At 37.5% G+C, this 22,570-nt stretch overlaps 1 protein-coding gene across 1 annotated transcript; it reads left to right on the top strand.

Annotated features, from left to right (window-relative positions):
* The first annotated feature begins 10,348 nt into the window (after positions 1 to 10,348).
* On the top strand, positions 10,349 to 11,278 carry LOC103725165 (taste receptor type 2 member 140-like). Its single transcript, XM_008822469.1, has one exon. The coding sequence runs from the start codon at positions 10,349 to 10,351 to the stop codon at positions 11,276 to 11,278; it is 930 nt and encodes a 309-aa protein (XP_008820691.1).
* Positions 11,279 to 22,570: the final 11,292 nt, after the last annotated feature.

Raw genomic sequence — 22,570 nt, forward strand, 5'->3', positions numbered from 1 at the left:
TAAACTATAAAATTTAATGAAATAAATGATCAATTTAAAATAAATACTGTTGAGGCTGGAGAGATTGCTCAGGGATTAAGAGCACCGGCTGCTTTTCCTCAGGACCCAGGTTCAGTCCCCAGAACTCACATGGCAGCTAACAACCACCCATAACTCCAGTTCCAGGGGATCCGATGCCTTCTTTTGACCACCACAGGCATTGCATGATGTGGGTATACTTACACACATGCAGGCAATACATTCACGCACATAAAATAAAAATAATAAATATTTTTTAAAAATAAGTAGTGTTGAAGAAGAGAACAGGGAAATTGTCGTATGGTTCCTGTACACATGAACTTTTAGTACAATGGAACTTTGTGAATTTTTCAGAGTATAATATGCTTTGTATAAGGCTTCTTTTCACAAATATATCCTTCAGACTGTTGATTTTATGTTTGCCTCAGATTTTTCTTTTCTAATGCAACAATATCATTTCTTATGTAAAAGCTGAGTTTCTGGGATGTAAGCTCGAGCAATAACCCTGAGACGGAGGATCTCAAACAGTCAGTAGAAACCTCTAGGCAAAGAAGCTGCTCTGAGCCGCATTTGCAATCTGCTGGAAGAAAATGCCCCAAAGAATATGAAACCTGTGTGCTTGTGTTAAGCATACTCATTTCCTTCTATGATATTTGACACCTAGGTAAGTGTACAAAAGAAGGTCCAGGCCTTGTTTCTGTCTGCTTGATGCATTTGAAGCTACATTAGTTATCTTTCTTGTTTATGTGATAAAGTGTAGAAGCAACTGAAGGAAGACAGGATGCGTTTTGGCTGACAGTTTAAGGACTGAGTCCAGCAAGCCACGGAAGGCATGGCAGAAAAAGGTTCAGAAAACTGGTCATTGAGATGCTTGGTGGCCATTTATGAAGCAAGATTCCATGCTCACAGATTATAGTTCCATCTGTTTCAAAATGCAGCTGGAAAATACAGCACACTGACCAAGAAAATCAGATATAAAATACCCAAGGACTCATACAGTTATGTCCAAAATAGTCAATGCATCGTGTCACTGTTAACAGTGACTGGGTGAGTAGACCGATGATTCATACAACTAAATGATTGGTCCTGTGGGAATGATGAGGATCAATGTTGATTTATAGCTCTGCTGCTTTGTTTCTGAGACATAGATTGCTTGCTTTTGATTCATTTGTTTACTTTTTGTTTTTCATTGAAGCTTTGCAATTTTCATACAATATAATTAGATGGTATTTAGATCCCCTCCCCTATCCACACCTCACATTATCGCCTCCAGCCCAATTTAATGTATTTATATATAAACTACCTGTGGAGTCTAAATTATGTCCCCAAATGTCCTTCAGTGTGGGTCCGTCCACTGGAAACTTGTTAACCTACCAGGAGTCCCATGTTTGAAAGAGACCGCCTCTGCCCCTCCCAGGAACCTTCTGTCTACTCAACTTCCTTAGGTGGTATTAGAGCATCTTGCTCACTTTCACATGTATATGCTGAGAATTTTTTGAGCTTGCATGGAATTTGTGCACACTGTCACCGTTGCTGTGAGTTCATATGAGTCACTGACCAGCTGTCTGGAAAACTCTGTTTCCTTGTGGTCGTCCACCACCTCTAGCTCTTACAATCTTTCTTTTTTAAAAAATATTTTATTATTTTTATTTTATGTGTATGTGTGTATTGCCTGCATGTAGGTAAGTGTACTTGTGTCGTGCAATGCCCGTGTAAGACAGAAGAGGCTGTCGGATCCCCTGGAACTGAAGTTACGGACAGTTGTTAGCTGTCATGTGGGTGCTGGTAGTCTAACCTGGATCTTCTGTAAGGACAACCAGTGTTCTTAACCACTGAGCCATCTCTCCAGCCCCTGGCTCTTACAATCTGTCTTCCTCAATGATTCCTGAGCCTTGAGAGGAGGAAGTTTGATAAATGTCCTGTTCAGGGATAAGCACTCTGCAGCCTCTTGTTCTCTGCACATTGTTCAGTTGTGGGTTTCTGTGTTAATCACCATCTGTTGCATAACTTCTCTGGTTGATAGTTGAGTGATGCATTCATCTATGTATGTAACAATAAATCATTAACAGTCAGTTTAAAAGCCGGGTGTGGTGAGGCACACCTTTAATCCCAGCACTCGGGAGGCAGAAGCAGGTGGATCTTTGTGAGTTCGAGGCCAGCCTGGTCTACTAGTGAGTTTCAAGACAGCTGGGGCTACAGGGAGACCCTGTCTCAAAAAGGCAAAAAAAAAAGAGAGTCAATTTAATATGATAATTAGTAGAGAAGCAGTATTATGTTCTGTGACCTATCTTAAGGGTTGACCCTACACTACATCAGCAGGAGCCTGGGTTCCCCTTTACATATGAGGGTCAGAGACAGTGATATTGCTACTACAAATCGAGAAACAGGTTTGAATCTGAGTAGAGCAGTTTAGACAACAGCATATACCAACTACTTTGCTTTGGGATCAACCTGAAACCAACAGCCTTTACAGAAACTCCAAAAATGAGTCTGCACACAGTCTCCAAATAAACTGTGTGTTGGCCTAAAATTGAAAAGTGGCTCAAAAAACTATATGAAACTATTTTGGAGATATAAGATAGTACAACAAGCAATTAACCTTAGAAGGAATATTTTCACATGTGGGTCAGCTGAGTAGAACCCCAAAACACATTCAGGGTGTTCATGTGGATGATAGGTGGGGCCCCTGAGGCCCCTCGGGATCATTTCTTCTCTTCTAGGACTGTCCTGTTCTGTAATGCAGTGACAATTTTTAATATTTTATGAACTTACCACTTGCTGATTTTAGGTCCCTATTAACATTATATGATTCATATCTGCATTCAGCGAGCAAAGTGTTCTGGAAAGATTAATGAAACAGAGCATAAACCGTCCTGTAATAAACATGTGAAGTGTGTTTCATGCAGTTTTTTAGTGAATAAAGTTAGATTATTTGGTTTATTCTGGTAATGACCATAATATATTTAAAGATAATTCGCTGCATCAATAGCTACATAAAGAAGTTTCAGAGGTGATGCTCTTCTAGTCGGTAAAAATGGCATAACCTGTAGAGCATCTTCCAGTGGAAGTGAATCTATGGTGGTCTGCATTTACCCTACATTCCTTCTCTCTACGGCAGAACCCAGATGCATTTATTTAAGGACACAATCCAGAGATTTTCAAGATCTTTGTGGTGGTAGTAATCAATTTCATTCCCTGGAAAATTTGGTTATTACATCTTGTCTGTGAACAGTGGAGAGGTTTAGAGTCTTATCCTTGGTATTGCTTACAGCAATGTCCCTAACTCCCCAGGTTAGGCAGCAATATGAGACTTTTGCCAGCAACTACACTTGTGAATTTCAATTACGTATTCAGGATCAAACAATAACTATAAACCTACTAGATCACCACGGTGTGCATTAATCAAAACTGTCAGGAGCATTTGACATTCAGAAACTGTAACTTACCCCATGAACCACAGTGTCTCTCAAGTCCCCAAATATCAGTGTTATTTGATGTTCCATTTCTGGAGGTCACAGAAAGTGTGGACATGTATCCTTTCCTTAAGAAATGATTTCTTCCATATAGCAATAAATCATAGGAAAATAGCACAAGTAATTCATGATCTTTCATTCACTACACTCTGAATATTCATGTGGTTATTTTCTTGATCTTTTATGAAAAAGATTTAAAGTTCCTTAATCTCTGACCTCTGGTTCATTTAATTTGGTTAGTCTTAATAACTGAGTGAGGGGCTTTGAGATTTCTTTTCAATGAAAAACCTCTGTAATTGACTTTTCTCTCTGTCTCTGTCTCTCTGTCTCTGTCTCTCTCTCCTACTTTTTAGAGATGGATTTCACCATGTAGAGGTGGCTTTCCTTGAATTTACTACATATACCACGTATTAATCTCTTCATTTTTCAGACATCAAATATTAAATGGCAACTTGCTCATGAAACCTGTCCACAGGCTGAGTGTGCTGACTCCTCTTAACTTAAATTCTTATCCACCAAGTACAATAGTCTCTTGTTAGTTTTCATACTTTTCCCTAAAGAGTAAATATCAGAGAGACCAAAGGATCAATTTTTCAAATAGTAAAGATTTAAGGTGCCCTTGCTAGAGATATTACATAGTCTCCTCAGTGGCATGAGAGCTAAACAGTTCCACAGAGGTGAAGAAGCCTATTGGTACTATTCATGCCAATTGACCTGTCTTCTATGCATCTTTCATCTACGTATCTATCATCTATCATCTATCTGTCTATCATCTATCTATCTATCTATCTACATCATCATCTATCTATCAACATCTATCATCAGCTATGTATCTATGTATGTATCTATGTATGCATCTATCTATCTATCATCTATCTATCTATCTATCTATCATCTATGTATGTATGTATGTATGTATGTATGTATCTATCTATCTAGATAGATAGATAGATAGATAGATAGATAGATAGATAGTATGTGCATTTAGTAGCATTTTGAACTAATCTATCTATCTATCTATCCAGTTATCTGTTTCTTATCTATCTATCATCTATCTATCCTCTCTCTATATCTATCTATCTATCTATCTATCTATCTATCTATCTATCTATCATCTGCTTATCTATCTATCATCTATCTATATCCATCATATATCATCTATCTATCTATCATCATCTATCTTAATCCATCTATCTATCTATCATCTATCTATCTATCCATCCATCTATCATCCATCTATCATCATCATCATCTATCTATCGACATCTACCATCAGCTATGTATCTATGTATATATCTATGTATGTATCTATCTATCATCTATATATCTATCTATCTATCTATCATCTATCTATATCTAGTCTATAATCAGTCATCTATCTATCATCTATCTATCTATCTATCTATCTATCAAATCTATCATCTATCATTAGTCACCTATCTTTTATCTATCATCTATCATCTATCTATCCTCTCTCTATGTCTATCTATCTATCATCTATCATTCTATCATCTATCTATCTATCTATCTATCATCTATCTATCATCTATCAACCCATCCACCCATCTGTCTAATCTATCACCTATCTATCATCTATCTATCTATCTATCTATCTATCTATCTATCTATCTATCATCATCATCTATCTATCATCTATCTATCTATCTATCTATCTATCTATCTATCTATCTATCTATCTATCTATCATCACCTATTTATCTATCTATCAATTCTATCATCTATCTATCATCTATCTATCTATCTCTATCTATCCATCCATCTATCTATCTCATCTTTCTATCTATCAATCATCACTGATGTATCATTGCACTGGTTGGTATTTGTCAAGTTAACACACTTGGGAAGTTCCCTAAGAAGAGGGAACATAAATTAAGGTACTGTGTCCATCAGATTGGCCTGTGGGCATACGTGTCTGTGAGGCCTATTTAAAATTGTTAACTGATGTATGAGGGACCAGTCCACAGTTGGTGGTGCTGTCTTGCCCTGGCTTTCATTCAATGACAGATTGTCACTTAGAAATATCAGATGAAATAAGCCCTTTCTTTCTCAAGTTGTTTTTGGTGAGAGAGTTCCAATATAGAAACAGAAAGCTAATTAAAACAGAAATTTGGATCAGAGTAGGATACTGCTTTGACAGACCTGACTATGTTGTTTTGGGGAGGAGTATAGAAGTTTTGGAACTTTGGGCTAGAAAAGCCATTGAGTGCTTAGAGCTTAGTTAGCTGTTCTGTGGTAACTTGGAAGATAATGCTGAAGCAAACTGAGAGTTTGGAAGCCTGGCTTGTAGCAATTGATAGGGAAGAAAAGACACTATGTGGGCAGTTTATGTAATATTTGGATATCAAATCTGTAAAAGTGAAAGCTTGTGATTTACCAGTATAGTTTATGTTAGTTTAGCTAGGTCTGAAGCATCAAGTTCAGACCTGACTGACAAGAGACCAACATCATTGAAGAAAAGTGTTCTGGGAAGTATTTCTTCAGGGTCAGCACACAGAATCTGTGGTCCAGAACAGGTCCAAGGCTGCATCTTAAGCTGGTATCCTACCTTGGTGATATGGAACAGTCTTCTTTTCTATATGGACTGTTTTTGGTAGCATGGAAGTTGCAGAATTGAAGGGGTCACGGAGAAAAGTTGTGGCTTTGCATTGTGAGAGGTCAGGAGAGGCCATTAGTGAGGGTGCAGACTCAATTGCAGTATAAACTCCAGGACTGAAGGGGGGTCACTGAGAAACACTGAGGTGCGGCACCATGTGACAGAGTTGGAGCCTCTGAAGAGGCTGAGAGTCTGTGAAGGTGCAGCCTTGGCTTCGGTAGGAACCCCAGGATATTGGAGACACAAGATCATGGGATGTTCACCAAGTATAGCAGCAAGTTAAGTGTATGTGGCCTAAGACTATGAGACAGCTGAATACATTAAGACTGGCAAAGCCAGAGAAGTGGAGATGCCCAAGCCTTTTGCAACCCAGAAGTTCATGAGTGATTCTCAGATGTTGGATATTGAGGTAGAGAGCTGGGCATTGGCTTTGCTAGTTTGCCCAGTTATACCCTTTTGAAAAAACGAAAGTATTAAACTTATTTTTTTATTTTACAAGAACTCACAACTGAGAGAATTTAAACTTTTAAAGATAACTTGAATCTTTAAATCATTGGAATTTTAAAAAAGATTTGGGGACTTTTCAAAGTTGGATTTATTTTATATTGTGATATTAATATATTATACACAAGCCTGCATGTGTGTAAGTGGACCCATGTCATGCAGTGCCTGTGGAGGTCAGAAGAGGGCATTACGAATGATTGTTAGCCATGCTGGCAATTGAACCCAGGTCATCTGCAAGAGCAATCAGTGCTCTCAACTGCTGAGTCATTGCTCCAGTCCCATGAGATGATTAATTTTTTATCAATTTGACACAAACTCGAGTCTGAGAAGAAGGAAACTTAATGGAGGAATTTCCTCCATTTAACTGGCGTATGGGCATGCCTTTGAGACATTTACATAATTGTTTTTAATTTTAATTTAATTTTATTTTCATTTATTTTATTTTTTTAAAAAATTCTATTTATTGTTTTTATTTTATGTGTATGTGTGTATTGCCTGCATGTGTGTAGGTGCACCCATGTCATGCAATGTCCGTGGAAGTCAAAAGAGGCTGTCGGATCCCCTGGGACTGGAGTTACTGACAGTTGTTAGCTGCCATGTGGGTGCTGGGATTAGAACCTGGGTCTTCTTCAAGAACAACCAGTATTCTTAACTGCTGAGCCATCTCTCCAGCCCCCATTTCCATAATTGTTAATTGATGTGAGAGGACCCAGCACACTGTGGGTGGTGCTGTCCCTGGGCAGGCGGGCCTGGGCTGTGTAATAAAAGTAGCTGAGGAAGCCAGGGAGAGCAAATGCCCCTCTGGAGTCTACTTCAGTTTGTCTACACGTTCCTGATTTAACTTCTTGCCCTGGCTTCCCTCCATGATGGACTGTCACCTGTTAGTGTAAGATGCACTAAACCCTTTCCTCCTCAAGCTGTTTTTGGTCAGGGTGCTTAATCACAGGAATGGAAAGCAAAACATAACAATCATCATGCATAAATCTTTAATACATTTGAACCTATTTGAGTTACATTGGAAACTACTGTTTTCTTGAAGTATGAAATTTGGAGAACAGGGGCTGGAGAGATGGCTCAGCGGTTAAGAACACCGTCTGTTCTTGCAGATAGACCTGGGTTCAAATTCCAGCAGCCACATGGCAGCTAACAACTGTCCAGGGGATCTGACGGCGTCTTCTGTTCTCCGCGGGCAAAGCATGGCACAGGTGCATTTACCTAATGCAGGCATAACACTCATACATATAAAAAAAAATAAAAAATACAACATTAAAAAAAGAAATTTGGAGAACAGTTAAAAACACATAGAGAAGGGCATTTCAATAATATCATATGTGTACTTGAATTTCTGATGATGCTCCAGAATGTAATCTGGTTGTATTAAAGAGAAAAAAAATGTGTTTAAGACTTCTTGGTAGGGAATTATTATTACAAATATAAGGATGTTAATACAGAAATGCAAAGAGAGAAATTTAAGTGGTAAAAAATTTCAGTTACTTGTATTTATAGACAATATATAAACTTGTCATTAATAAAAATATCAACATGAACTACACTGTTATAAATATATATAAATATAAAATCTACAAGGAAACTCATTTCTGAGGAAATGATCGGTGATTTTCTTCTATACATGAAATATGTGGAAATCATGCTAGGTGCCATTCTCATTTTGTATGGAAAAGGAACTCTTTTTCAGGTGGATCATCAAGTCTTTCCTATCTTGAATGGAAGATGCAGAGGAGAAGGTCAGGGGAAGCTCCTGGGGTGAGTGTTTCTTTCTTCCTATGTATACAGTTACTGTCACTCCTCTAAAAGAACTTGAATAACCAGCATCAGCACCTGCTACACAGCCCCACCCCAGGGTGTGTTTGCCTTTCTCTTTGTCCTGTGTCTTTGCTGTATGGAAGGAGTCAGGCCAGGAGGGCCTTCTTGTCTCTACAAGGATGGTAAGGTTTTAATTCTACTGTTAACGATTTTCCCTAAAACGTTTCCAGCTCTGGTCTAATCTACTTTTTCAGTATATCTGTTCCCAAATACTGGACAATTGTGAGAAATTTCAAGATACTTTGGTCTCGCTTTCAGTGTTGCTCCAGGACTGAGGTTGTGGTCTGTCTTCCAGCTGCTACGCACTATACTATGTCATTCTCTGTAATCTCTAAAGAGTGGAGTTGTTTTGAAACAGGGTCTCACAGTGTAGTGCAGGATGATTTCAGAATTGTTTTTCTCTTGCCTCATCCTCCTTCAGTGCATGGCCAGGCTTACTGATTTGCACCATTACAAGTCTACAGAGAATTTTGATATGGCTTTTCTGGTGTCTTGAGTGCGTATGTTCTATTTATTTCTTGCTTATTTGAATTTACTTTATCTCCTGAAGAATGCTGTCATGACGTGCTTCATTCACCAGCTCATCTAGGCAGTGTGTCATCTCTCATCTGCTTTGATGCATAGAATGATGGTAATGGAGAAAAATACCTGAAGCTCCTTGGTGCTGGTGGAATACGATGTACTGAAAAGGGAGGCACAAGAATAAGGATTCTTGCTGCATAAATGAATTTATTTGATTTGTTTAATCTTTGTATTTTAAAAATATTTTTATTTATTTTTATTTTATGTGTATGTATTGCCTGCATGTATGTAAGTGCACCTGTATTGTGCAATGCCCTTGGAGGTCAGAAGAGGGCGTTAAGTCCTCCAGAACTGGAGTTACAGATGTTTGTTAGTTGCTATGTGAGAGCTGGGAACTGAACCAGAACCAGGGTCTTCTGCAAAAGCAGTCAGTGGTCTTATTTGCTGAGCCACCTCTCCACCCTTGCATAGATGAATTTATGTAAGCTAATTGTTTGCTTTATAGCACAATAAAAATGTTTTCAAATTTATTTTCATCAACCCATAAAATAATCACAAGTTTACAGAATATTTACATCGCTACTACATCATTACACTTGAAAGCAATTTTCCACATGCCTTAACCACTGTCACAGTAGTAAGCCTGAGCTTGATATGCAGTAAATGTTAATTAACAATAAACATGAATTACTGAAGTGAGAGATGAAAAGGATGTGCACCTAAATATATGTATATTTAATAATTAGTGTATGTTTAAGTGTACATTTGTATGTTTGGATATATTAAGTTGTAAAAAGAAAAAAAATGATTAGTATTCTCAATACCAAGTATTTGTGGGATAATTTCTTTATGATATTAATTGGTAATTCTGATACCTTGTAGGAAAAATCACAAAGACAAGCACAGGTCCCTTTACAGGAATGTTTTAATGCATTAAATAAATTTCTTATTATATTTATCAGTTTAGATTTATTTGCCTGTTATATGAGTGAGAATTTTGTAATTATGCTTGACTTCAAATTAACTAGCCAAATTTAAATATGTAGCCATGCAAAACAATGTAAATACATATATCTTTATTTTGATGGCAGCAAAAAGATTCCAGTATTTCCTACATCATGAACTACAAAGGATTTCAAGCTGCTGTGAGCAGACACAGTGTCTGGAAAGTCAGCTGTGAAAATGAAAAATTTCTTGAAAAATGAACAATTTTTGTGATGAATACTGTCAACCAGCTCATTAGTGAATTTTGATGATTGATTGATATTGTATATGGTAGTTCATGACAGTGATGCTGTTTTGAATTTTCAAGAATCTAATATAGACGACATTGTACGATTGCACCAACAAATCCTCAGCACTGTAGTAGAAATGGGAGTATCTTTTGTTGACAATGAGTGATATCTTGTGGTGTTTATTATTAACCATTTTAGGTGTAGAATTCATAATAGGAATTTTTGGAAATTTATTCATGGCAGTGGTGAACATCATGGACTGGGTCAAGAGAAGAAAGATCTCTTTGATGGATTTAATCCTCACTGCTCTGGCCATCTCCAGAATTGGTTTTGTGGGATCACTATTCACTGCATTTTTGATATTTATAATGTACCCAGCTTTAATGATGAATGAAGAAATGATGAATATATTGAATATTTCCTGGACAATGATTAATCATTTTAGCATCTGGCTCGCTACATGCCTCAGCATCTTTTATTTTCTCAAGATAGCCAATTTGTCAAACTCCCTTTTTCTTTATCTAAAGTGGAGAGTTAAAAACGTGGTCTCAGGGACATTGCTCTTGTCTCTGCCCATTTTGTGTATCAACATTATAGTTATAAATATGAATATTGCTGTTTGGATTGATGAATGTAAAACAAATATGTCCTTCAATTCTGTCTCAAATGACTATGTACAATTTTTCAAGATCTCTTTACTGACCAACACTATCTTCACCCTCATACCATTCACTGTGTCCTTGATAACATTTCTCTTGCTAATCTTCTCCCTGTGGAAACATCTAAGGAACATGCAGCACAGTGCCCAAGACTCCCAAGATGTCAGCACCACGGCCCACATCAAGGCCCTGCACACTGTGGTAACCTTCCTGTTATTGTACACCATTTTCTTTCTGTCTCTTGCGTTACAGTCTTGGAAAAATGAGGTTCTATATAAAAATCTAATTCACTTGTGTTATGAGGCTGCGGGACTTATTTTTCCCTCAGGCCATTCTTGTGTTCTAATTCTGGGAAACACTAGGCTGAGACAGACTTTTCTGTCCGCTATGTGTTGGCTGAGGTGCAGGCTCAAGATGCTGAACTCTTAGATCCCTAAAACTTATAGGAGACCATCTTTCACATTCTAGAGGAGGATCTGTTGTTCATAAGAAATTCTTTATCTTTAAATTTTTACTTTCTATATACTTTTTAAATATAATATTTGTTATATCTAATGTGACAATGTGTGAAATTGAAATTTTAAAAAATATGTTTATGAGCTGAGCGTGGTGGCACATGCCTTTAGTCCCAGCACTTGGGAGGCAGAGGCAGGCAGATCTCTGAGTTCAAGGCCACCTGGTCTACATAGTGAGTTCTAGGACAGCTGGGGCTACAGGGAAACCCTGTCTCAAAAAGACCAAAAAAAAAATGTTTATGAATTAAGCACTATAAAAACACATTACAACTTTGACTGACTACGAATAGATGTGTATTATTTTACAAGGACATACATGAATGCATAATATGTTAATATAAGTACTTCTGGTTTAATTGTCTACCATGAAATAGCATTTTTGAAATTTTAATGGGATTATTGGATAATATGTCAAATATAGATGCATCTGTGAGGCACAGTAAATGTGATCAGTGTTGCTTTTACCATGTAAGCATAATTTCAAAGTTATTAAATATTAAATGTCATACTGACTTGAACATCACATATAGTTAATGCATCATTTTAAATATAACACCAATTTAGAAGCTTCTAAAGAAATTTGTCTGTTTATTCCAAGTATCCTATCTATATTACTTAATCAGAAATCAAGAATTTTTGGAACATATCTGTCATTGGGAAATGCACTGGGTGTTTTTACATAGTTTTTATGAATGTAAAACCAGTCCATTTTAGATTTTTGTATCCAAGAATGTCAACTCCTGATGTGTTAGCAGCACTGAACACAGAGTGTGTTAATTGAATATTACATTGATAGACTGGTGGTCTAGTTCTGCTTTATATGAGTTTTCTAAGGTCAAAAGCATTCAAGCTATTATAGGAATAGAAATTTTTGATAACATTCACATAACATTTTGTTATGAATGTGTATTGTACTGATCATATGACAAAGTGAAATTTAAGTAAAATATATACATTGAATCAAATTTAGGTGAACAAAGTTAACATCACTTAATTAGCCGAGGGGAAGAGAAGAGAGCTGAATATTTTTACATGGTCATGTAGTCTGTGTTCAGTGATGCTAAACATTTAGTAAGACAGATCCATGTGAATTTTTAGAAAAGTAGGTTATTTTGTCCATGACTTATTTTTACAAACCCCTTCAGACATCTGAGTTTATAGTTGGTCAAGATTTTTCTCTTCTAATATAATCTCTTTATTAATTCAAAAAGAAATGCTGAGGGAATTTTCTGTATGTCTTCCAAACACAATTGACTAAAAAACTGATGCTGTAAAATATGGGCACATGTAACTGGTAGTCACAAAAGAGGATGTTATAGTATTTATATGGCTGATCACTTGTGTAACACACAGCTTTATAACATTCACATAATTGCACTGTTTCTCGTGTATAGAAGCTGATGTTCGGAGATATGGAAACATGTCCTTCCGTGCGTGATAGTGTAATTAGGAGCAGGAACAACAATCACAATGGAAGGAGGCTCTGCCCCAGATCCAGGTGACACATCTAGGAAAAAAAGCTGCTCAGAAACATATAAACAGAGTGTGAGAGTTCTGTGGTTTTATTTCTTCCTGTCATTTGATACCTGGTTAATGTGTCCTCAAACAAGTAAAGCCATTGTGATTTGTTTGAACTGAATTAATTACTCTTTGCACTGCAGAGACAAAATACCTGACACAAGCAACTTACAGAAGCAGGTTTTATTTCTGATCACAGCTGGAGGCTACTATCCATTATAGTAGGGTTGGTATGGCAACAGAAGTGTCAGCATAATGGATCTGCAGTTGGACACAGAGAGTGATGAAGGAGGATGCCTAGATAGTTTCTCCTTTTCATGTGCTTTGGAAGTTCATCCAATGTAATAGTGTGAATCACATTTGGAATTCATCGTCACAGCTCAATAACCTAATCTAGAATGTTCTTCATAGATATTGTCAGAAATTATCTCTTGGGTGGTTCTAGATTTTGTCAAATTGACAATGACTATTATCTTTCACAGAAGCTATCACTTTTCCTAAAACATGTTACAGGTATTGTGCCTATAGCTCATTCCATTGTTCTTTGTAGATACAAAATCCATCATCTATATATATTTATTTATGATGACTGTTTATTTTACTTTTCTTAATTATTTTTTGCGTTGGTTATTTAATTAAATGTGTTAAACATGTAAAAAAGTTGTAAGTATAAAATAAATAGATCTTGGTATTCATGAACAGTTTTAGTATTTGGCAAGAATTTTTATACTTTTGTTCTTTTGAAAATATGTTATTCTAAATCTGGACATTTTGGAATAGGTTGGTATGTGATTAAACCAAGGACATTTCCAGTGGATAGCGACTGATACAAGGAGATTAGAAGTTAGCCACAGCTGGGTTTGAGCCCTGACTGTACCACCTAGTAGTCAGGAAATGCGGGCAAAATGAATGATGCTCCTGAAGCTTTCTCTTCTTACGTGCAACATGGGCTAATGACAATTCATGGAATTGCTTCAAGTATTACATAAAATAAGGCATGTAGGCTATTTGCCTCAGTGCTTGGCAACACATAAGCACACAGGAAAAGAAAATTACTAAAAATATCTACCAATTTGTTTCTTACTTACATATACTTTGAAATTTTTAACAATTTTGTTCTTCTTTCCTTTGCTCCCAATCATCTTGCTATTTGAATTGACTGAGATGCTTAATGACTATGCTGGTTGTTACAAACAGGGGAGAGTATGAAACTGTATATTAAAGTTTAAAACTATGTAAGACTTGAAAACTATGAAGACTTTTTTCTTTGTTGACATGCTGTATTCAATGTCATATGAACTAGGTTGACAAATATTTCTACTTGTACTTTTCCAGTGACTGTGGACCGAATTCTGTTGAATGAGTAAAATTTGATGAAATAAAAATAATTGCAGTCAAACGTTAAAAAAAAAAGTTGTAATTTAAAACATTTCTGGTGGAAAGTATGCTGGTACAGCAGCCTCTAAATATTGCAAATGAGTTGACACCCACCCTGGAGTGGTCATTCAGTGATACAATTGTCCTTCAGTCACCATTCTCCTGTAAGTAACTCCCACCAGTTCTTCCGTAAATAACTACAACTAATTCATTGGTTCATCACATTAGACTTGGATAGAATCATTTCTTTGTTGTATTTTTGGTCCCTTTCCTGTAAAGAATAAGCATTTGTTCATATCTTCCTAGCAAAAGCCATAGAACAGCACGTATTACTAAAAAATGTGACAATCACTTCAAAGTCAAATTCAGAAAGTATCTATAAAGTGATAACAAGCAATGCCCCTGGGGGGAAATACTCACTATGAGTCATATGAGAAACCTCTTTAAAAGTCATATGTTAGAAGACATGTGCTTGATACTCCTGAAAGGCTAATTTCATTTTTCTTAACAGCTGAATAATATTCCATTGTATAAATGTACTATATTTCATTACCCATTCATCCATTGATGGACATTTAGGTTGTTTCCATTTTCTTGACATTGTGAATAGAACATGGATGAATTGGTGTCTGTGTAGTAGAATGTAGAGTCCCTTGTGTATATGTCCAGGAGTGGTATAGCTGGATCATTTAGTGGATCTATTTCTGGCTTTTTGAGCAACCAACACACTGATTTCCGTAGTTGCTGCACAAGATTACACTCCTATCAGAAATAATGTCTTCTCCCTTCCTCACATCCTGGTCAGCATTTTTCATCATTTATTTGTGGGTCTTAACTATACTGACAGGGGTAAGATTAAATCTCAAAGCAGTTTTAATTAATTAATTAATTAAAAAATTATAGATCACACACCTTCTCCCAGCTAGAGAGAAGGTGTATGACCATATGGAAATAGAGTCCTGCAGGCTCCTGGGATCCTGCTTATATGAACCTACAGCAATAGTGTCAGTATGAACAAGACCCATGCAAACTCAAACAGACAAAAACCCAGCATAGAACTGGAGAAATGGACAGCAGACCCCAATCTTAGCTGAAGAAGTATTGGCAACTGATTCAACTGCTGGGTGAAGAAGAGTTGATCTTCCTAAAACAAGGGATTCTAGATAGGCTGACTAGACCTCAGTAGATGAACTTACACTTAGGAATGTCTGGGGACACTAACCTGACACAATGGAACTTAACACAAATGACAGAATGTATGAATTCCAGTCGGGAGGCTATGGGATGGTGCCAGTGGGGAAATGGGTATAAAGATGATTAAGATTGATTGAAATGTTCTGTATGAAATACAGGAAAATTGAATTTTTGTATATTTTATACAGAACATCTTAATCATCTATATAGGAATCATCTTTGACAGTTGTGGCCTTTCAGGACCTGGAATTCATTCTTCCAGGTCCTTCTGGTTATAAAAGTTCTTGTAGAATAATCACGTATTATTCTAATGGGTCTCCCTTCATAAGTGAATTGACCTTTCCCTCTTACAGTTTTCAATAGCCTTTCTTTATTTCATGTTTTGAGTGCTTTAACTACACTTTGGAGAATTTCTTTTTTGGTCTTTTCTATTTCGTGTTCTGCAGAACTCTTGTACATGGGTGGTTAGTTCTCTTTCTGAGTTTGGGGAATTTTCTTCTATGATTTTCCTGATGATGTTGTCTATACCTTAGCTGTGGTAGTCTTCCTCTATACCTGCAATTCTAAGGTTAGGTCTTTCCATTGTTTCCCAGATCTTCCTCATGTTCCTTCAATATGTATTGTTTTTTAATGTCTAATTTACTGTTACTGAGTGATCCAGTTCCTCTACTTTGTCTTCCATCCCTGAGTTTTTGTTTTCCACATGATCTACTCTGTTAACGAGGCTTTCCAATGAGGTTTTTATTTGACTTGTTGAGTTTTTCTTTGTACCATTTCTGTTGGTTTTGTCTTCAGCACTTGCTCTGTTTGGATCGATGATCACTTCATTCATCTCTTTGGCGTCTTTAATCACTCTTTGGAAGTCTTCCTCTGGAAGTTCTTCCAGGTCATTTTCCTAGAGGTTATTACTATGTGATTTATATTTTTTGAAGGTGACATGTTATTTTAGTGTGTGTTGTTTTATTTCTGCACTGGGCTTTGTACATCTGGCATTAGTTTGTGGGTTGAGGTTTTCTTTGTTTTTGAGTTCTTTTTGTTGCTGTTCAAGTCACATTTCTTCTTTCAGCAGAGATGTTTAGAATGTTCAGGATATAGCTAATTCATAGGAGTGTTGAGACTTTCTCTCTTTGTCTGGTACTTAGAGCTACAGTCTCTATCTCTATTTTGCTTCACAACTACAGTGTGGTGCCTGCATTAGTTTTGTCAAGGAGCTTGGAACAAAGTTTCCCCTGGACGTGTGGACTGATCCTGTATCTCAAGGCTGGATGGAATAATGGGAGCATTCTCCTGAGGGAGTTGGCAAGGCTCTGCTGAGTTCTGTAGGAAGGGAGGGGCCATAGTCCCTTGGCAGTTGGGGAGTCCCTAGTAGGGATTGTACTTGGATCGGGTGAGACCAGAAGGAATCAGAAGCCTCCCTGGTGAGAAGTGGTGGTGGTGGTGGTGGTGGTAGGGTTAGGGTGATTGCAAGGGAGGAGGATAGACAGAAAAGTTGAAGCAGGCTGCTTTGGTCACAGAGCCATTTGGGGCAGCCTGAGAGTCCCTGGTGGTGCGTGGACTGGGATTTGGTGATCCCCAAAGGGAGACAAAGCAACCAGAATGAGGTCCAGATCCCAGAAAAGCAGTTCTGCAGTGACTTTGAAATGATTAAAATGTATTTGATAATATTTTTAATGTTGGTCAGAGAACACTAATACAAAAAAAAAAATCTTAGGAGGGGAAAGAACAGTGTTGATTTAATGGAATGTAATATGCTGAGAAAATTAGTAAGAATTATTTTCCTGTAAGTGGAAATAAAGTTATTATCTTTAAATTATTTTCATCTATTTTAAGTGTGTGTGTGTTCAGATGCCTGTGGAAGCCGGAGCCTCTGGATCGCCCAGGAGCTAGTTACAGGTGGTAGTGATTGCTGGGAATTGAACATCACTTCTCTGGAAGAGCAACAAGTGCTCTTAACTCTTTTAACTGCTTAGCATCTCTCAAGCTCCTGAAGTTGATATTTTGTAATACAAAGTTAATCACCCAGGCGGGTACCACACAAAACAAGGAAGCCTTAGTAAGACAAAGCCAGGAGGTCAATTCCTTTGTGCCCTTTGCATGCACTTCCTGAAACAAGCTATTGATACTGAAGAAGAATTGATGTCACCTCCTGTGGACAGAAGCCCATTCATCAAGTCCCCATTCCCTGCATCTCCCATAGGTTGGTTATTCTTTTTCATTTTCTTTATTTATTCATTGAGAATTTCATACAATGTGCTTAGATCCTATTCACCTCCTTCACCAATGCCTGCCAGGTCCACCTGTCCATTCACTACCCAACCAACTTGCTGGATCTTAAAATTTTACTATCTGACATCAAAATTTATAATTTCAAATTGCATCAAGGTTAGACAGATAAAAACCTGCAAAGCAGTGAAAGAGAATATGTCTTTATTTGCATGCTAGCTTGAGAATTCTGCTTAACTTCAACATCAGCAATTGGGGTTTGGGCTTGTGGTAAGGACATACCGAGCATGGCTGGAGTTATTTTGCACTCTTTTGGGATAATAGGGTGTTTTGTAACCAACATTGAACTTGTCCTTTTTCATAGTTAATTGTGCTTTTCTCCTTAACGTTGGCCATAGCATGTAAAATCACTACCCACCCCAATACCTGGAATTGGTAGAATTTTTAGGTCTGGATATTGTAGATTGCAACTAGTGATGCTGGGCTTGGTTTTATATTTTCCCTGGCTTAGGCTTCTGCTCAGTATATTTTCTATCTGGTTAATGGCAGAATTTTCTTTTGGAAGTTTTGACAGTAGCACTTGAAGATGTTTCTGACTTGTCAGAGAAAATGTACACCAGCCAGTGATAGAATTCTTACTGCTTTGACTGTGAAAGTTAATATATTGGTCTTCAACTAAAGTTCAATGAAGATCATGTAATGCAGAACAAAAATGAGTACTTTTACTGCGTGTGCAACAAATAATCTTTTAGCACCTCGTGTGCTGCTAGTCCCATGTTCTATTAGTTCAAGAAACCCAAATTCTCTTATCTCCTGTTTCTTTACTTATAAAGAAAGATAAAATTGTTCTCTGGTGATATTGCTGGGAACATTGGTCTTCTGTTCCCTTCCTTTCCTTTCCTTTCTTTTTTGGTGATAAATTACATGTGAACAAGCAAGTGTGTGCATGTGGAGGCCATAAGTTGAATTTGGTTTTCTTCCTCTATTGCTTTACACATGATTTTTCTCAAATAGGATCACTTAATGACCTGAGCTCAATGATTGGGTAAGTAGGCTGGCCAACAAGCCACCAGAATCTGACTTACTTTCTCCCCCTGACGTGGGATGCAGAAGTGTTATTGTGCTTAGCTTTTATGTGGGTGTTTGGGAATTCAACTTTTTTTCTTTTATTATTATTTTATATGTATGTTTTGCATGCATGTATGAAGTAGGTGCATCTCTGTATACAATGCCCACAGAAGTCAAAAGTAGACATCAAATCCCCTGGAACTGGAGTTAGGGATGACTATTAGCCACCATGTAGATTCTGAAAACCAAACCTGGGTCCCATTACAGAGGCCTATACAGTTTTCACTCTTGGCAGGGCAGCTTGCAAAATAGTCTGCATCAACTACAGAGCTTGGCTTTCCTCTGGAGTCCACTGGAAACTAGTCTTCACAGAGACTACATTTGAATATAAGCAATGTCCTCAAATGTTCTATATCTTGGGACTCAGTCAGAAAAGGCCGCAATACTCAGTGACACTGTTTTAGTTTTAGGAAGTATAGGACAATATGCATTTACCAATGAAAGGATGTTTTCGTGTGTAGATCAGTCCTCAGGACCCCTGCAGCATCATCTGCAGTGGGTGACCCTCAGTCATCTTGCCCCTTACAATAGTGTTTTCTTCTAAATTGCTTTTCACTTCACAGTATTCTGGAAACTTGCCGCTTTCTGCTAATAGGTCTCAGTCAGCCTAATACCTGACACCGATAATATCCAATATTCAATGAGCAAAATGTTTGAATTGAAACAGAGTAGATTAATGACCTAGTCCTGACATAAATATATGAAGTGTGCCACTGTTCTTAACAAATAGGAAGTTCAATTATATGATTTATCCCAATAATAACTAAGATATAATTAAAAAATCATTCTCCATATCCACGGACATGTAAAAAGTTCCAGATGTCAACAAAATAAATAGCTCTCACCTTAAAGAATAAAGAAATGGTTTATTCTGGAGCCAAATATGAGTGACCATGGCCCGGGAACACAGATTTAAGTTTCCCCAAATACCATGTTCCAGCGTGGTAACAGTTGTCTTACAGTTTTTTTGGTCTTTTTGAGACAGGGTCTCCCTATAGCCCCAGCTGTCCTGGAACTCACTATGTAGACCAGGGTGGCCTTGAACTCACAGAGATCCACCTGCCTCTGCCTCCCAAGTGCTGGGATTAAAGGTGTGTGCCACCATGCCTGGCGCCTTACATTTTTATAGTAACAGAACAAAGAAAAGTCATAAATCAAGACACGTTTGAAATACATTGGAGGATACATTCAGTAGGCGGGTCATAGCATTCAAGGTTTTTTTTTTTTTAACTATAGGTCTCAGATGCTATCTGATGACATTCTTAGCCTTTTGATTGGAAAGATCAGAGGTGGTCTGCTAGGATAACACATTCTAAAAGGTTTTTATCTGTTAGTCACAGGATATTAGATCAGAAACAGAGGTAGCAAGGAATGGCTGTTTAGGGGGCTAAAGATGGCCTGAGATAAATGGTAATTAGACTCTGAACCTGAAACATTCCAAATTCTCCACATTTATTGAAGTTCAATCAGTTGATCAGCCTTGCAGTAAAAAGTCCAGTTTGAAGACAGTTTTTTTTTTCAACCCCCTGGGGACTTTTATTCACACAGAAGTGGCACTTTTCTGCTTAGCAAAAATAGAACTTCCCATGGAACATCTGCCAGTAAAAAATAAATCTATGGTGTTCTGCTTTCACCTTATATTCCATCTATTTATGGAAGAACCCAGATATAGTCATTTAATAGTTGTATAGGAAAGGCAAGTTATTAGTGGATGCCATTATCAATTTCAATACCTGAAGAATGTATTTATTAATCTTACTCATTGTATATCAGGAGTGGGGAGATTTAGAGGCTTCCTCTTGGTCTTACTTTACGATAATTTCTCTTACTCTACAGGTCAGGAAGCAATGTGAGACTTTAGCCAGCTGCCATGTCTGTGGTTTCAATTATATATTCAGGATGCAGCAAATAACTATAAACCCTCTAGATCACTTCCGGATGAACTTGAGTCAAAACTCTCAGAAGCACCTGGCATTCAGGACCCCAGCTTCACCCATGTACCATGGGCTCTCTTGAGTTTCCATAAGTCCCCAAATATTGGTGTCCTTCCATAGCCCGTTCCTCAAATGCCATAGTGTATGGATATGTACTTTTTCCTTAGGAAAATGCTTTCTGATACATGAACCTTCTTTCACCACATCCAAACTATTCCCACAGGATTTCCACAATCTCTGCACTCTGGTTCTTTTCAATCCCTTGGTCCTGGTAACTGGATGTGGGGCTTTGGGTTTTCTTTTCAGAATAACACCAGAGATTAACTGGCCACCTCTTTCTCTCTTTGTAAAGACATGCTCTCAGTATGTAAAGCAGACTGTTGTTGAACTCATTAGGCAGTGCATCTCATTATTTCTCAAAGCCTCTTTGACTACTTGCTTATGATCTGACTCCATAAAATTGTTGGTCTGAGCACTTCCCTTGGGAGGGTCGTCAGTGAGTCTGTGCTGTTCATACTCAGCCTTTATCCTGCCTGGCTCTCAGCAGTGCTGGAGGAAGCTCATTTCCAGGACACTGTCCTCTCCAGGTTCGTATCGTTGTCCACAAAGTTCAACATTCAATCTCTTACTCATTTTCCCCCTTTTTCTTGATAATTAAATAACAGGGAGATCAAAAGTTCAGTTTAACAAATCTCTGTAACTACGTGTAGTGACCTTGCTGAAGACCTCACACAGGCTCCTTAAGGAAAACTTAGCTAGACAATTTCATAGATGGAAGAGATTGATGATACAAATCATTCAACTTGTCATCATCTGTCATCTTTCTAGAATCTATCATCTATCTATCATCTATCAATCAATCATCTATGTATGTATGTATGTATGTATGTATCATCTATCTATCTATCTATCATCATCTATCTATCTTTGAAACTGGGTCTCACAAATTCCACCTCTCTAGTGCTGGGATCACAGGTGTACATACTAGTGCCTTGAGTTAATTAAGGGTGCTGGAATCCACACCTAAGTTTATCTATCTATCATTTAACTATCATCTATCATCTATCTTCTATCTATCATCTATCTGAACCTTAAGGTTCAGATAGCTCCACCCCCTCACCAACAGGATCTCTCGGATTTATCAAGCTCCTGAGAAAAGGGAACTGAGTTGATAAGCACCCTGGTCTTTGAAGTCAAGAGAAGCAGACTTTTCTCCACTGTTTGGCCAACACAGGAGGCTTCCCCTTTGATCTCTAAAGAGAACAGGTTTTAACAGTCCTGCTCTCCCACTCCCCCCACAACTTTAAAAAAAATACACCTTCCTGCCTTCTGCAGGAAGCAGAAGCCTCCTCCTTTAAAAGACCCCAGCTCACAACCCAGGGCAGACATTTTCTCTGCCCAGAAGAGACTCTGTCCCATGTGTTCCTTTGCTAATAAATTCTATTCCAATGGAGTTTTATCTGTGTCCTGGTGCTTTCTCCTGATCAACCAGATTCATCCATAGGCTACTTTTTATCTATCACTATCTATCTAGCTATCTATCATCTATCTAATTATCTATCTGTCTCTATCATCTATCAATCATCTATCAATCAAACATCTATCATCTATCTCTCTATCATCTCTCTCTCTATCTATCCATCTATCCATCTATCTATCATCTATCTATCATCTATCTATCATCTATCTATCTATCTATCTATCTATCTATCTATCTATCTATCTATCTATCTATCTATCTATCATCTAGCTAGCTATCATCTATCTATCCATCATCTATCTATCTATCTAATCTATCATCTATCTATCTATCTATCATCTATCTATCTAAT

Source organism: Nannospalax galili, unplaced genomic scaffold (assembly GCF_000622305.1).
Source record: "Nannospalax galili isolate Female #2095 unplaced genomic scaffold, S.galili_v1.0 scaffold1249, whole genome shotgun sequence".
In the NCBI taxonomy this organism is placed as follows: domain Eukaryota; kingdom Metazoa; phylum Chordata; class Mammalia; order Rodentia; family Spalacidae; genus Nannospalax; species Nannospalax galili.